The sequence below is a fragment of the Paralichthys olivaceus genome, chromosome 15 (genome assembly GCF_024713975.1).
Source record: "Paralichthys olivaceus isolate ysfri-2021 chromosome 15, ASM2471397v2, whole genome shotgun sequence".
In the NCBI taxonomy this organism is placed as follows: domain Eukaryota; kingdom Metazoa; phylum Chordata; class Actinopteri; order Pleuronectiformes; family Paralichthyidae; genus Paralichthys; species Paralichthys olivaceus.
In genome coordinates, this window is record NC_091107.1 from 22,149,813 (window position 1) to 22,167,493 (window position 17,681).

Sequence of the window (17,681 nt, forward strand, 5' to 3'; positions counted from 1 at the left end):
CTGAAAACCAGCTCATTTTATGGAACGTCTGAAGCAATGAAAGAATGATGTTTAAACTTTCTGTGATGTGTTTCAATATTGTTTTCTTACGGATTTCAGGTAATTTGATAAAATCCCTACACCATCCAGATTTACTGAAGTCTACACATTTACCATATAGACACACTAATGTTAAATTTTGTTTCCCTCGCCATATAGCTGCATGCATTTATGAATGTTAGTCATGTTTATTAATGTTATAACAGTTTATTATACGAAATAAATGTTTTATACTGATCCTCCAGTGATGACCAACAGTGTTATTCACTTTCTGTGACTGCAGAATGTATCTTTAGGGCTTCTTTCTATTCTACAAGTTTAAGTAACTTTCCTTACAGGATATTTTATTTTTCTTTAAGCCAAATCAACAGTCAGAAGAGTATTGCACTAAGTACTCCTTTTGTTAATATTGTCAAATAACCTCATCAAGACATTGTTTAAATATTGTTGTATTTTTTTAATATCTCTTTTTACACCAACCAGTCAGAGATATACCGACTGCACCATCAGAGTCATCTGAGAGAGATCCAGTGCATGAGAAGAGGCCTCACAGCTGAGACCACTGGTAGAACTCCCTGCAGAACGACTGACGTTGTCTCAAGGAGAACCCACCTGGGCCCCTCTTCAGGTTACCAGCCACCGAACATGGTCTGAGTTCCAGCCGAGTAGGCACTTGTTCAAGTAGGCTCTGCCCTATTATTCCATTCTGCTATTAGTGAATAGGTTGCTGCTGTTACGAGAATTACATTCTAAATGTATCTTTGGAGATAGATTCACTCATTTAAAGATTTGTTGCCATTAAAGTTATAATCTTCCAGCATCAACCAAATTATCACCTTTCCATTTCTATAAATCCAGATGTTTCATTTATTCTACTTTGCATATTCATCATCCTTGTAAATATTCCCTTCCTTGTAGATATTAGTCAATAAGTCTCTTTTTGTAGCTATTCAGGGTTATTTTGAAGAACAAAGCAGAGATCCACTGAATTGAGAAGTCATGACTTTATGATTTGATTCTATAAATATGCTCCGATAGGAGTTGGTGCCCCTTTTTACAACGACCGCAAATTCATCTTAACGCTACATCAGCATTACTGTCTTTACACAGTGTGCAGGTACACACTGATTACATAATCTGCCAGTCTCTATTCCATGTTTTTCCGTGTATGAGCAGTAGCACCCTCATTTATCAAATTAAAATCTCTGCGTTGTAAAATATTAGTTATCTACACTAAGTCTGACGCTGCAGTCATAAACTGAAAGTGTGTGCTCTGTGCGGCTACAGTCACATCACAGAGCAGAGGAGTGTTGTCACATGATGACAGCGGAGACAGAGAACAAGGTGAAGGATTTCGCGTCAAAGTGAGAAGCAAAAGCTCCCATTTGGAAATATGTCAATTAATGCCAAACGGAAACCAGATAACATTAATGTGTAAACCTGTCTGATGAAGGTGGCAGCATCTTGAGGTGAAACGTCTAATCTACACACACACACACACACACACTTTCATGTGCAGCAGAGGGGTGACGCTGCCCACAGCCAAATGTAGCATAAAAGATCAAAGTCAGAGTTCCGAGCTGAAACTCTACTACTCTACAGCCAACAAATCCATCCACCATCTCTGGTTCATCTCTTTTGCCTCTACGTGGCACTATAGCAAGTGTTCTACACCAAATAAATGAACAAATCATATCAGTTGATGTATGCTTTCCAAAGTTGGGCCACACAACCTCTGCAGAGCCATACATCCACGTCATCACGTTTCAGTTAGATCTCGCAGCAGCTGTGACAGCTGTTGACTTTATTTTCAATGTGTCCATTAGAAATTAAAGTTTATTAGTTTTGTTTTACTGTACTGAATAAAATGAAAACAATCATTTGAATTCACAGACTACAACTTACCTCGAATAGATCTGAAAGGAGACACATTTGATTTGTAGAATCAGAAAAAGCATTCAAATTCAATACAAGCTGTAATGCCACATCCTTAACAACAAGAAGGTGGCTTATTATCACTACTATTTGACTGATCTGTCCTCCTCTACAAGCAGCATGCTTTGTGTAAAGATTTGAAAAGATGTTTGTATAGAAATTTGTAGAAAAAAATAAAAGAAGTGCTTCACAAAAACTAAAGCAGAATACCAAGCATATGTTTGTTCATCAATCAGAGAACTCAGCGCATCCTTTATCAGGCTGGAATAACCTGTTTACTGTTGCACAGTTTTACTGGTTTTCAAAGAAAAAAATGAAGATAGATACTTTTCAAGACGGCAAGCTGAAGTAAATGCTGCACTCTGGGACTGTTTTTCATTTCACACTGTATTACAGGGATGAATAGAAACACCAGGCGAGTATTTCTCTCTGAATGAACACAAAACTACTGCAGCTCTAGACCTGCATCCGTATACTGTGTTGCACTGTAATGCAGACTCTCTCCGACGTGAGGAAATAGTCTATGAACACAAGTAGTGGTGAGTAGAAACATCCCTGCCTCACCTTCTCTTTAAATCTCCCTGGTGCATTAAAAAAATTGGTGCATGAAGAATTCCCTTATCTCTAGTATAGTGGATCTCTGCTCCCACTATAGAATCAGACATCTGAGCGCTTCAGGTAAGTGAGGTGAACTGCTGCTCAAGGGAAGTTAATCTGCCTCGAATACCACCTGATTTCACTTTATCCTCAAGATGACTCCCAGCAGTGCATCGCATCTCTGTTTAGTTAATGGAGGTGGGATACACAGGAATAGAACCTTAGCATCCTCGTTGCAGACTGATGATAACTGACTTATCAACTGCCCTAAATATAAAAAGGCCCGTGGGCATTTTACTTTAATGGTATTTGTGCGTGTACAAGTATCATCTGGAACAAGCTCCACATGTGGGAACAATCGATTCAGGACAAAAGAGATGATGTAAATTGGACGATTTAGGTTTAGGAGCACTTTGCAACACAACACAAACTGCAATTCCACTCCGCTCTACTCTGCAGTAAGTAAAATCTTTAAATCAAGTAGTTTACAAGACAGGATTATTCAGCTATTTTTTTATAATAATCTTTAAACTTATAATTATATGATGATGGAGAGATAATGAAATGAAAAGGCAAAGAATAATGTATTCGCTGTGTTAAATAAATTGTGCATGAAGTTCATCATAAAATCAAAATAGCAAATGCTTGATCATAAAGGTGTTTAGCATTAAAGCATAATAATCTTTATAATCTTGTGTGTGGTAAATATTCTTAGGATCTTTGCAAAGTTCCAACTGTGACCAGTGTGTCACACAAAAGGACTGCAATGGTTCAAGGAAGCATGTATTTCTATGCTCAGTAAATTCCGTGGAAATTTGCCTCTCAAACGCTGAGATTTCTTGCATGGGTCTGATGGCGGTACTAAAGAAAAAGTCAGGAGTCACAAAAACACTCTTCTGTATTCCTTGGGTGACCATGAGCATCCGCTGTTACATTCCAAATCCCTTATTGGACCGTAACTCGCGCCTTGACCCTAACTTGACCTGGAAATAAGACATTTTCACACCATCATGGACGACATTTCAATGCTCTCATTTCATTTTGGAGTGAGTAGAAATCATCATCAGTTTTTCATTATAATGTAAATTATATATTGTTATTCAGCACACAGGTATTATTCTGTACACAGAATGAAAACAGACCACGCTTTTTAATTCCATTCCTGACGCACACGCTTTAAAAGACTAAGGATAGAGGAAGAGAACAGAAGTGAGGACAGAATACAGAGCAGCCTATAGTGTTGGTGCAGTTTTCAGCTGATGAGGGCATGAGGCACAATGTCTTGGGGATTATGAATGGATAGCTCTGGGCTGTGGCCAGAGGATGTCAAGATACTTGCTCTAAACCAGAGTAATGCAGAATGACAGATACACTGTGGCCAAACCACTAGCAATATGGAAAACCTTTGTCTGATAGAGGTTAAACCCCCACAGGCATGTTTTCCATCCCTCCTACACCTTAATAACTCTGATTTACTACACTGAGTGTATTACATGTTGATGCGCTCATAGTTAAATTGCCTGTCAAATAAATCTAGTTATTTTATGGTATATAACACTTGGTGCCTGTTGTTGACCTTGCCCTCTCCTCCTCCCTGACACATACACTCTTTGCAATCTTCCCAACAACCATAACCCTCAGCAGAGTGCAGTGACTTGATCTCATCCAATGTCCCCACTGACCTCTGAGGTAAAATTAAACAGGAAGGACGCTCACTGCAGCAGAATATTTTCACATACAGCAACTTTCCCCCCTCAATTGAAACCTTGTAAGTGGACACTTCAGCCCTGGCAGGGTGAGTATGGGGGATATGGTTTTGTTTATGACAAAAAAAGATATAATGATTAGGAAAATAGAGTTAGAGTAACTTTCCATCACCAAATTTCATATTTACCAAAGTTTCACTGATGCATAATGATTCTTGTTACCATGACACAGTACCTCAGAATATTTGACCCATTCCTGTAAATCCTCACCCCACTTCTATTCATATCCTTTACCCCTGTCAGCCAAATCTTAATCCCAAATTCTCCTCGAGGTCCACTGGTCCTGACAAGTCAGTGACAAGCACACACGCACAGACACACACACACTCCCAGCAGTGCATCGCATCTCTGTTTGGTTAATGGAGGAACGATACACAGGAATAGAACCTTAGCATCCTCGTTGCAGACTGATGATAACTGACTTATCAACTGCCATGAATATAAAAAGGCTCATGGGCATTTTACTTTAATGGTATTTGTGCGTGTAAAAGTATCATCTGGAACAAGCTCCGCATTTGGGAACAATCGATTCAGGACAAAAGAGATGATGTAAATTTGACGATTATGGGTTTAGCCAAATCTTAATCTCAAATTCTCCTTGAGGTCCACTGGTCCTGACAAGTCAGTGTTTGTGCTGTGCTAAGGCGGTAACAAAGACAAGCGCACACACACGCACACACACACACAAACACACACACACACACACAAGCACAGAGGCAGGCACACAGTTTCTGATCAGCCATGAAGGGTGTATTGGAGTTTCAGCCCGGAGCCCTAACTGTTCTAACCCCACTCTCCTTGTCTCTCCACTTTGAAGTGTGAAGTCACTAAAAACTTATTTCAGCCAGAGAAGAGGATTGTTAGATATGTTATGGCTGAAAACTACATAGAGCTGCTTGTTTTCCACCTGAATGCATTGATCAGACAAACTCATCTGTTCTCAGTAAAGAGATACCAGATAGTGGAGCTACAGTGTCTGTTTACCACTGTTGTATAGAACCCCTCACAGATGCATACAGCGTGGTTTGAATAAGTCAACAAGGTGAGGAGAATGACCGGGTTTGCTCTAAATACCTGACTGTTCAGCTGCTCGTGGAAATGTATCGCTCCACATCCAACATGGATTGTGAGTGGTATAAAATTGAAGCTTTAGTTGTAAACTGTATTGTGCTACAACTACTCTTGTCCTTATTTACATTATTTTATATTTGTCTCAATTAATAAATACAGATCCACAGAGATCCACAAAAAAGAGAGCATTTCCTCAAGCCAAAAGCGATGCCTCTTCAGTTTCTTTGATTTCCATACTTGAAGACCGAACTGTCGGAAATGTTTAAGGCTGATACTATTCTCTGCATTCTAGTCTGTATTCTGTTTGCTGCTCAAACCCTTTACCTCTGCCCAGAAGAGCCTTTTTATTTGTCATTACTGTATAACATATTGATTTTTTTCCCAATTATGTTTCATACCTTTGCAGATTTGATGACCTCTGTGGGAGTTCTGTGAAAAGCACTGTGCCTGTGTGTGGTCTGCCAAAGCCATGGCGAGGTATATCCATAACTAATCCTTATGGTGGTAAACAGCATGTGTGTGTATGTGTGTGTGTGTGTGTGCATGAGGATGGGGCCCTGTAGTATTGATATCTTTGTGCTAAAGGGGAGGAGGAGCTGAGAATCTTTTAAGCACATAATCCAGAGCCCCTCTCTTCCACCCAACCCCTCTTCTAATACCCAGACAGGACCCACAGGTTCAATACTAAGTCATCTATACTGATATGAAACAAAGGTATATAATATTCTATTAAAAGTGTTAAAGACACCCTCCAACTTTAAATTGTATGAATATACAAATATGTGGGTGAGACATAAAATGATATTACTGCAAAAGCTTAATATCCGTCATCAGGTGCAGAGTGGCATGCAAGCCATTTTAAGGTCGTGAGGGTACTTTGTGACTTTTAGGGGTTTAATCAGATGATTTACATATTTCCACAGTGAGATTGATTTTATGTAATTGCAGTACGGTATAAATTAAAATAATTACAGTACATGGTTTAAATCAGTAAGGCACAGTCATCAGGGAAATGGTTTGGGTTCAGTAACATGCCATAGGACACTTAGGCATGCGGAATGGGGGAGACGACGATCTAACTGTTCACGTTCAGATTAGTGGATGACCCGCTCTACCTCCTGAGCCGCAGCCTCCCCAAGTAAGAATAGAAGTAGAAACAGGGGTTAGTAGTTTAGTTGCAGGCTTTATGCAGTTGTAGTTTGACAGAACTAAACACCAGCTCCATCTTGGTTACTTGGACAACAATCGGATCAGATTATCAATTTTGCAAAATTGAAAGTTTCACATTGCTGGGGGTTATATCTATAAAAATCAATCTGCTCACTTCAACCTGCTCAGTAGTCTACTCATTTCAAAATTCTTGGATAGCCGGAAAATGAATGTTCACACAAGGGCACTCGTCCAATCAGCCACACCTCATTACAGTGGCTTTGTAATTTCCTGGACAGTGTTCAAGGCGAAATTAAATCACTTCAAAGGGAGACAAGTGTGAGACAGGAAAAAAATAAAAGAAACTTCCCGAAATTACTGACGATGAACCACTGTTGTTTAACTGTTCAGCAAGTCCTCACTGTATTCCACTGTATAAATGTAGGCCAAGCATCTGAATGAGTTAATGTCAGGAAAGCCACCACGAGACACACTCTGTTGTGTTCTCCGTTAAGAGACAAGTCTTAATGAGGAAATGTGAGACTTAATGGCTATATGTGTTTACAACTGCACTTTCTCTGGAAGCCTGATGGTACCTCAGTTCACCCAGAAATTAAAGACATTTTCAACTTGCTGTATCTTTATTGTTTGCTCCGTTATATAAAACATCTTAACAAAAGCATGCCGTCAAACATCCTTGGGCACTTCCCATAGGTTTCCAATTAAGGCTGTGCTATCAAATTATCCTGTGTCAAAGTGAAAGTCACTAAATTACAGAGGCAAGATTGCATGACAATGCCATTTCACTGGGGCCTTTAAGGACAAAGGAGTTCTAAATGTATTTATGTGAAGTCATATAATTTGTGATTTTGTATGTGTTATTCCACCACTGCTGTGACTTCAAATCAAGTTTCATGTTTTATAAAGGTGTCCCACAAGGATCAATAGCATATCTCCTGCTATTTGATCACAGCGTCATATTTTTTTCAATTGTGAATTTGATGTCTACTTGTATACTTATATTTCATATCACACAATTTATTCCATCAGCTGCTTTGCAAATCACGTCATCCTCAGGTCCTCAGGTTGTCTGCTTTTAACAACCTCAAGACCTCATTTATTCATCTGAAGCTTGATGAAATCTCCCAAAAGACTTTATGTATGAGTTTCACAAAAGAGAGCATGTGAATATTGACGCAATCTCATCAGTTGGACCAGACCTTCTCTATTATAAAGTCAATGTAACCGAAGGATATAAATAAGTAAAACTTTGTTGAAAAGATGATGATATTTATATTTCATACCTTGTTTCAACTGCCCCCAGTGGCTTAAAAATCTGTTATAGAGGGTTTAAGGTTCTATTCACTGCTATTTTCATCATATTTGTGAATGTTTGTTTGTTTGTCTGTGTGATGACAGCTATGTTTATATATATAACCTATATACAACGATCACAGAGAAACGGTAGATTGTGCATGCCAAAATAGATTTGTGCTATTTTGATGGTACCATAACGTGGAGGATCTTTGCATCCCAAAATTGTCAGCATCACACAGAACTCACGAAATCCATGAGCTATCCACAAAGAATGACAAGAACCCTGCTATGCTCTGCTAATATACTGAATGATTGAAATAACACAGACAAGGAATTTAGGGTTTCCAGATTGTGCATGTTCACAGTATGAAGTAATTTCACTGACAACACAGACGTCATTCTTTGCCACTTACACTGAGTGATAAACACAAAGAGGAAAAGCACAAAAATCCATCTCCGAGCCCTTAATTAAATGAGAGAAATGCTTTCAGCTATATTACAACTCTATTAGAAAGGGATCTATAAAATCTTGTTAACTGATGAAACTGTAGAGCGATCCCATTCTGCTGCCATTTTATTTTGATGGTCTTTTCTGGGACAATAACGGAGAAGACAATAAGTGAAAACGTGGTGCTGATGGATGGCAGCCTGCCTAGACGATGCGAGGTGAAAGAAAATGGAATTACAGAGGGAATCGTTAGCATCCCTCTGTGAAATCAAATTATCAGCTTTCTGATCTTGGCCCGTGGCATATGAAGAATAAAATGAATGTCATCCTAACAAGCAGGCTGCTTTAGCTCCTCACATGGACAGGATGGAAATATCTTCATAGCTGACAGCAAGGCTTTACGCACACTGATCGAGCTCCATTCACAGCGACAATACACTGAGCAAGCTGAAAGCCACATGGAAGAAAACAATAACAACATGTCAAGCAAACATTTCTGCATGCAAACTTAATATCAAGGCAACTAAAAGCATAGACGTGTTTGGAATGGAGCCATATCCCTGAATTATTTAACCTGAATCACAGATGTGTTCATCATCAGCTCGAGAAAGGAATAAATGTCAACTTGATGCTGTTCTGAGACCAGAGTGGTCTGTGCGGGTAGATAAGAGTCTCAGGAGGATGTCGGCCCACCTTGGCCACTGTCGTGACATTTATTAATCACACTCTCAGGAGGCAGCTTGTCTCCTTTTAAGTCCATTTGAGTGGCCAGAGCCCTGGGAAATGAATGTGTTTCTTATTTTGTCGGGGTGTAGTCCATTATATGTAAAGCACATTCCTACCAATAAACAAACGTGTGCACAGTCTGACAAAGTAGCCTGCGGTTCAACACTTCACTCTCTCGATTGTCCAGAAAACTTTCATCATACTCAATATCTGTGCATTAAACTGCCATCGACATGTACCGAAGATTTAACAGCTACAACATACAACATAAGGAGAAACAGAAAAGCCCTTGAGCTGACAGCAGCCAATCAACAGAGCACCATGAAAGGAGAAGGAAGCAAGAAAATACAAATTCAATAAAGTGACAACACAGAGGGCAGCTTCTTCCATATGCTTTTTCATATTTCCTCTTATCGTTATGCTTTGAAAGGTTTTATTCCACTGGGCTGTATGAACAGCAAGGGGAATCCGGTAAAACAAGATAGTACCGCACTTACTGTATTACATTTTGAGGAGATATACATATGCCTTTAAATAAGAAAGTGATATGAATACAACATGGACTGCCCTTTCTGGACAGGTTTTATTTTGCAGCAATTTAATTTTGTTGGACCTATTTGTTATTTTATTGAAGCTAACATTGTGGCATAAGGTGGTTTAGATTGCTGCTCTACAGCTTAATGCGAAAAGGAGGCCCTTTTTTTAAAGGGATTGTATGCAGACTTATGGTCACTGATTGAAAATAGTTTATAGTTTGCTTTTGCAGTGGGGACACTGCATTTGTGAGGCAAGCTCAGTTCGGTCAATCAGACAGAAACTCCCCCCTCATCTAGTTCTGGATGCAATCAAACTGCATCACAGTTTGGTAAAAATCATGCTCTGCCTCTGGTTACATATGCATCTAATCAACACAAAGACACAGAGCGGCAGGTTTGCACATTTTCTCAGAAAATCTCATTTAAAACAAGAAACTTTTTAACAAGGAACTTTTATTGTGCTCATGGATTATTATGTTTTTTCACAATGTTGAAAACGCTCCACATTGTTGCACAAGAATTGTTTCATGTACTTTGTGTGCCTATAATTTGTGATTCTGTTATACTGTAGTTCTCGCTCCCCGGGAGGTTTCAGCAGCAGAAAACCTGAGAGGCTCAGACCACATTGAGATAAACTGATAATTAGTGTTACTTATACTGTGTCTCCACAAATTAGGCCACAACGCTGAAAAAAATAGGAATACAAAGGAAAATGGCAGGTCTAACTTTCGTTAATTTAAAATGTGATACCACCCTCAGTTTTGGCAGTTGTCAGAAAGGGCAATAGGGAGCTTGTTAGCACAGAGCACCGCAGGGGTAGTGAGTCCAACGTCTACAACATCATTTGTGCCCCAGAGGAAAGCAACAAATCCAAATTTCCCAGGAACTATAAAGGTAATACAAATTGGCTCGGCTGGCTGATGGAGGGTGGCCTTTCATTATGTATGCTACTGTTTCTACTTTGTGCTTCTCATCTTACCAAATTTCTCATGTGCCTCAAATGTACTGTTGAATATTTTTGGTGTAATGTAATCCCACCATTGATACACAGTATTGTTTGGGGGTTTTTTTGTTTTAAGCATTATTTAAATACTGCAGGCCATCGTGTCAACCAGTATGTGTTGACTATATACCAACAGAGTGAAAAGAAGTCTGAAGCTGATGTTGCGGTAAAGCTTATTATAAACTGTCCTGGTGGGAGCTGGAAAAGAAACCAGTCTTGACTGGCTGGCAGGCAGCCTGATCACACCTACAGAATGCTCCATTGTCCCACTTTAAAAATCTGGCTTCAGCCTCACTCTAGGGCATATGAAATAATGCAAGAAAAAAGGAGAACAAACCTTTGACCATAACGAATTTTAAAAATGATCAGTGTACCCTCCTGACAGAAGTTATGAAGAACTGATTTGTTCTACTACTGACATAATAAGTTAGACACAGACCTAAAATGAAGACACGGTTCAGGCAAAACAAACCTCTGCTTGCTCAACAACTGCAGTTGTTCTTCACTGTCTACATCCTGTACATCTTTGAAAATAAAGGAGGATCTCATGGACAAATCATGAGCTGCAGAAACTGAACTCATTCGTGTGTGGACAACTGGACAGCGCTGCAAGTTAAGCATGCAGCCTCTTAACAGCATGTGGTTTCGTTTCAAAAGCCTCTCTGAGACTATATGTGTGGGCACTCAGCAACGACATTAAAGCAATGCACAGCAGCACAATTTAAAACTGCTGCAGCTGTCACCACTCACCCTGGGGGGCTGATTTTAATCATGGAATGTTCACCCTGGCTATTGCCATTGACCTGTGTAGGGCTGAACTGTGGAGCAATAATAACGCCAGTTTCAAGATACAATGCTACATCATCTACAACAATAGCCGTATTGAGCAGGCTGGTTCAGGCCTGACAATATGTTAATGATCAGGGAGGGGAATCATATCCAGGAGCGCAGAGTTTCTGCTGACGTGGTTTCTGCTAACAGCCTGTAATTACTGACGTGGCAGAGAGCTGTCCGTGGTGCTGAAGGGGCTCAGCAGTGAGAGCTGACAGGGACAGTCAGCGCTCCACTGGAACTGTCCAGCAGTTCAACGAGAGCCTGAGGTTCCTGATGTGTTGGATTCAAGTTGTGGTTGTGTCGATCCATTGTTATCAAACAAGTGTATTTTAAGTGGTATTTTAGCTCCTGCTTTATATTAACAATCATGCACACCATAATGCAAACAGCCCTGCAGGGGAAGCCGCCCTCCAGAACCTCCCATCAACATTGCCCCCCCCCCTTCCACAGCTAGCTCAGCTCATTGCATCATTTGCAGGGCCTATTAGGGCCACTTCAAAGGACATGAGGATTTATCAGTTCAGGTCTATAAAGCCGCTGGATTATTATTGATTCATTTTACCCCAGCAGGCCCATCACAATGTCTAAACTGAAAAAAAAAAAAAACAATGCAGGACATTGTAGTGATAAAACTTTTATGAATTGAAATGGTCCCCCATCAACCAGACGCAGGTCAGCATGGTGTTGGACAGGGACTCTTAAAGTATTACATAAAAAAAGAGAACCCAGAGAAGTACAAAACCACAGTGTTGCCTTGCTGTATTATTGTTAGAAGCCTGAGCTGTCTCCCTCCCTCACTGTATGAGCTCAGTCAATGAAGTCACAGCCAGGGTGAGCTCCTGCTCACCTCACTGGTGACCTGCTGGAACCCAGCGAACCCCAGGGCTGCCCTCGAGACCAGTTTGTGAGTCAGTGTACAGCAGCAAGTGAATTATGAATTAATGCAAGAAACAACATGTTGCATTATCCAGTATATTTGGTCAACATAGTATCCAATAAGACCTTGTGTCACAATTAGCTTTTGGTGGCGTCTTTGTTCATTGTCACAGGCATGTAATGGAGTAGAGGATGATGAATTGTTAGCTACAGATTATTGTAAGCTATTTTACAGAGTAGTGAGTGTTCTGTTATCCCTGTACATGATACAAAACTGTTCAAGAAAACAGTATGACTAAATGTTATGCATTTAGTTGAGCCAATCATTTCTAAATTGCAAGCAAGTGAATTTCTGAAGTGAGCTCAGGAAAAAGGTAGAATGACTCATTCAAATATAGGATTTCTAATGATGTAGCTTTGTAACATACGCTTGTGCATCAGTGGGGTATTATTTTTGACATCCTGTCCTTCAAGGTACAGTGTGTAGAATTTAGTGATATCTAGTGTTTTGCATGTTGCAGCTGAACACCCCTCACCTCACCCTCTCCTTCCAAATAATAAAAAGAACCTGTGGTAGCTTCAGTTGTCATAAAAACTCAAAAGGTGTTTAGTTTGTCCAGTCTGGACTAATGTAAAAAACATGGCGGCCTCCGTAGAGAGGGTCCCCTCAATGTAAATATAAAGTATTTAAATATAAAGGTTCTTTTCTGGGGTAAAGAAAACTACTATTCATACAATTTAGATGAAACAAACGAGTGTAAACATCATGAGGATTATTCTACATTACTGCCAATAGTTCCCTTTCACCTAAATCTTACACACTGGACCTTTAATGTCCATCAAAATACTGGAAAAACTGTCCATTAGAAAAGCATGGACAAGATGTCAATGGCAGAGTGTAGACCTCCTCAAACACACCTCCCTGTCACTTCTTTTCAACTCATCCCTGCACTCACTTCCATCCACGCAGTGTGGACGCAGCAGCGCACCTTCCTCACATCTCACACAACTCTGGCATTTGAAGAAATCCCCCTCCCCTCTCAGCCAAGTGGGATTGTTGTCCGTGATGACACGCCGGACATTCCCGACGGCACTTGAAAGCAGCATAAATCCCTCCATGCTCAGTAAGCCTCTGAGGGCGCAGAGGAGGGGAAAGGTCACCGCAGACAATCTCCCATCTTTAAGATGTGCTGGTCAACACATTCCCACGACTACACCGTTTACAGTTTGTTGTGTGTGCGTGTTTCATCAGCAGTCTCCTCTCCCACCTAGAACACACACCTTTCCCCTCCACCTTTAGTTCTGCACCATCACACAACAATTAAAACCTCTAAGTCTGTGGTTAACAGCTGCTGGAGATTAGCAGGAGTATGGCTTCTCAATTGAGTGTTTTACAGAGACTAATCCCCCCCGACCCCCCCCCCCCCCCCCCCACCCTCCATCCTTCTCTTTAATGATAACACAGACAAGGCTACAGTCGTGTTCCTCTCTCCCCTCCACTAAATACTGGAGTTGCCAAAGCCTGCAGGCGTCGCGCAACTTTGGAAATAGGGTTCACAAGCAGGAGCACGAAGAAAGACAATGCAGAGGGAAATAAAAAAAAAGGGTCAGAAAGAATTGAGAGAGGTTCGAACTCACCTGAGAAAGACCGTCTCTCCTTGTCGGACGGTGATGTTGTCCATGACTTTGTTGTCGGACTGAGAGTCCCCTTGGCTGCGGACTGGCAACCCTGCAGGCACAAGAAGCAAAATCCTCAGAGACAGCAGAAGTGAGCATTTGTAAAAAGCGACAAAGTGTCCTCGGACAGACATCGTCTTCAGCCGGGTGGAGAAGACAAACCCCGCAGAGAGACAACGAGACGCGTATCGCCCCCGTGGAAAAAAAAAAAAAAACACGCTCCCGCGGAGATTATTTAGCCCCAGTTCATTAGTCTTAATCCAGATTGTGTGTCCAGGTAGCCGCAGAGCTCCGGGGAGGCGAGACACAGGACCCAGTGCGTCTACACCGTGAAACACACATCCGCTGTTTACTGTTCAAAACAGGACAGGAGAAGACGGAAGCTTGCCTCCGTGTCTGCGCGGCAGCTGACGGTGTCCCCTGGTTCCTGCAGCAAGTTTATGTCTCACACGAACGAGCGAGATCCCGGATTGAAATGTGCATCAGCGCACATGTGCGTAAAAGAGCAGGCGAACAACTAAAAGACTCATATTCAGAAGTTTGCACCGGGCAGGCACTTGTTCTGTCTGCACATCAGGAGCACGTGTTCGTACGTCAGAGACGCACAGTTGGGGCAGTGGTGGGAGCGACATGGTTCACATCCTCAACAATTAGACCCCGTGACAGAAGGAGACACATATAATGGCTAATGTTAATCCAGAAAACAGTTTATATTGATTTGATGGATTATTAGAAATCACTTGTGCTGATGAAACAGAGACTTTTTGGCCTATAGTGTTCATGCAGATTTATTTCATGGTATTCAAAGTACTTTTCAATAGAATCTAATGATTCTGCAAATTCATATCACCTGCCATAATTGATTCGTCATCAAATATATGGTTGTAGCCAATGTTTACGTCACTAAATTATTATTTTTTCAATTATCATTAAAATGAATGAAAAAAAACCACCAAAACAAATTACAAAAGCCCATGTTGAAAAATTAAAAAGTGAATAAATCCTTTTAGTGTAGTGTCACAGAGCAAGAACAAAAGCAAAAATGCACATTAAAATACTGGAATTGAGAGAATTTTTGTCATTTGTGCTTCAAACACATAATTAACTGATCAAAACCAGGGCCGGTTCATGTTTTTTTGTAGAAAACATCTAAAATGCTTTATCTCTAAACCTCCGAATGGAGAAGAAGAGATATCACACGCATGAAAAACAAATGTTGCAGGAAAAATAATTCAGTCTGAATAGTTCTGATATGTGTTGTGAGAAACCTACAGCCACTGTGATGACACACCCCTTCTCTTTAATGACACCCTATGAAGGCTACAAGCCCAAATTCCTGTGTGGAGCACGTCCGTGTGCACTTTGATACAAATGCAGTAGTGCTTTGGTGTGAATTCACATTTCCTTTAATATAACAGGGACTTCTCTCACTGAGTCCATCTTTAAACTCTGCATGCTGCTGTTTTTTTTTTTTTTTACCAAGCATCACATAGCCTCACTAATGGTCTGTTGTTTTAAAGAAAATACAAGGTTTTCTAAGTACAGATATGTGGAGTAATGGCATCCTGAGGAGAGAATGACCTCACACTCCCTCTGTGTGAGTCTTGATACAAGCATCTCTGTTCTTCTGGTAACTGGTACGGGTGCACCTTCATGTGCAAGTGAGTTTCTCCATGTGAAACCGTTGACCCTGCCCACATTCATATATTCAAATGTCTCACGCTCCAGGCTGTAATGTAAACATGACATGTGGGTGGACAATCAGTTTTTCCGTATTTTCCACTCCAACACGTCTTTCCGACACACAAACACTGTAAACGCACCTGTCACCTGCCCACCACAGTGCTGTCAAACATATATATGCTCATGTATGAGTGTGGATACATATTTCACCAACAAAAGCACGTGGCAAATATTCTGAAATGAGAAAGTAGGAGAAGCACAAGGGGAAAGTAATAAAACCAATGATGTTCCATGTAGCGTGAATACGGCTTTCTAAATGTATGTCAGTGACAATGGCTAAAACATTAAACTAGAAATAGTTAAATATTGTAAATTGAATATGGCATTGATAGACAGCTCTCTATTCCAGAGATAAAACATCAAACATGTCTTCATCAACCGCTGTAAGATGAGAGCTAACAAATCGAAGCATCTGTTAAAGTTACAGTATATGACCTATAGTCGTGCAGGTGACATTTCCATTACATCCCCATATCGTCAAATCAAAGCTCTATTTCATTACGGACAAGAAATGACATTGATAAAGAGATGTATACAGAAATAAACTTGAACATTGAGTGCCTGCAGTTCTCTGCCTTTGTGTCACTTAGACGCATTCATTACTCATTTCCTGAAGCCAAACTTGTAATAGGAACAGCTGCTAGCCTGAGATGAATATATACAAATGTTGGTTAAGAATTCTGCAGATTAAAGCCTGTGCTCAACATTTACAGCACAACTTTGTGGTGTGCATCCTTTTATTTCTGCCGGTTGTTATGCTGTGTGCATATGTATGGGCTCAAATTAGGATCATAAAGATTTTGAGCTTGTAAACAAAGTTTGTAGTTGTAAATCAACCTTTGTAAAACTGTGAAATTAAACTGCACAAATCCAAGTTTGCAGTACATCTTTGTGTACGGAGAGAAAAGAAAAAGATGGTGATGAGTGGTGAGGTTCCACAAAGGAACTGTGAACATCTGCACAGAAAAACAAACGCAGAATTATTCTACAGATTTACAGGTTGGTTTACAGCTGCACACACTTGGAATTATTTATGAAGATCCATTCACGAGTGTTTAATATTTATGAACCTAATCCTGAGCCCATATATCAGAGCTTCAATGCTTGATTACTTGATTTGACTGTGGTCTGAGGACTCACATAGTCATCAAGTCGACAAAGTAACAATGAAAATATTGATGGTTAGAAAGGGTAAAAATCAGTGTCAGACAGTTTCGCACTTTTAGGTTTGGACTCCAGAAGCCAGTGTTAATTCTCCGACAACTACAATGTACAACATTATGTGTCACGCTACACAGCGACAAGCCAGCATCAGGAAGCCCCTGCTGTGAATAAAAGGACATGGATACACATCAAGGTGATGTTGAAACAAAAAGGACAAAGGACAGAATGGGTTCCATGGCAGCACTTGCAAATAGCACATTACAATTGAGGTGACATGTTTTTTTTTTTCTGCATTACATTAACAAAGTAACCTCCACATGATGCTTGACGTATGTGGCCGAGGACACGGTGTGAAAGAGAAAAGGACTGTATGGAACTGAACTGACTATTAAAAACAGTGAGTCACATTCTATAAATAGCTTCCTCGTCTCATACCCATACTTTGCCACAATGCCACTTTAATCCATAAGTAACTACACAAGCCTGAAGGCTCAGACTGGTTCGATGAGCAGTGTGTGATGAAACAAAGGTGTCTGACAGTTAACTATCATGTACAGTTTTGTCCAATTCGACCAATTGATTGGTCTTGATGCGATATGTGAAGTCTCTGATCAGGGGAGCAGCTTAAAGAGGTTAAGATGCTTACGTGAACCGCAACATTAAGCACTCAAACCTGGTGAGAAACCATCATTGTATTTCTCTCCCTCATTTCCCTGCAACCTCGCTCTACTGTCAATAAAAAAGTCCTGCCCAAGGCACATGGAAATACTGAAAGAACGATCTTAGAGTAAATTGTACAG

At 40.5% G+C, this 17,681-nt stretch overlaps 1 protein-coding gene across 4 annotated transcripts in view; it reads right to left on the bottom strand.

The window, feature by feature from the left end:
- ntm (neurotrimin) overlaps positions 1 to 17,681 on the bottom strand; it is a 383,071-nt gene that overhangs the window by 98,217 nt on the left and 267,173 nt on the right. For 2 of the 4 annotated variants that reach the window (XM_069539907.1, XM_020086102.2), the window contains exon 1: positions 13,936 to 14,561. In XM_069539907.1, the coding sequence (XP_069396008.1) occupies positions 13,936 to 14,108 (173 nt within the window). In that variant the 5' untranslated portion in view covers positions 14,109 to 14,561. Of the gene's footprint in view, positions 1 to 13,935; positions 14,563 to 17,681 lie in introns of those variants that run through there. The other 2 variants (XM_020086103.2, XM_020086104.2) reach the window with 2 other exon arrangements.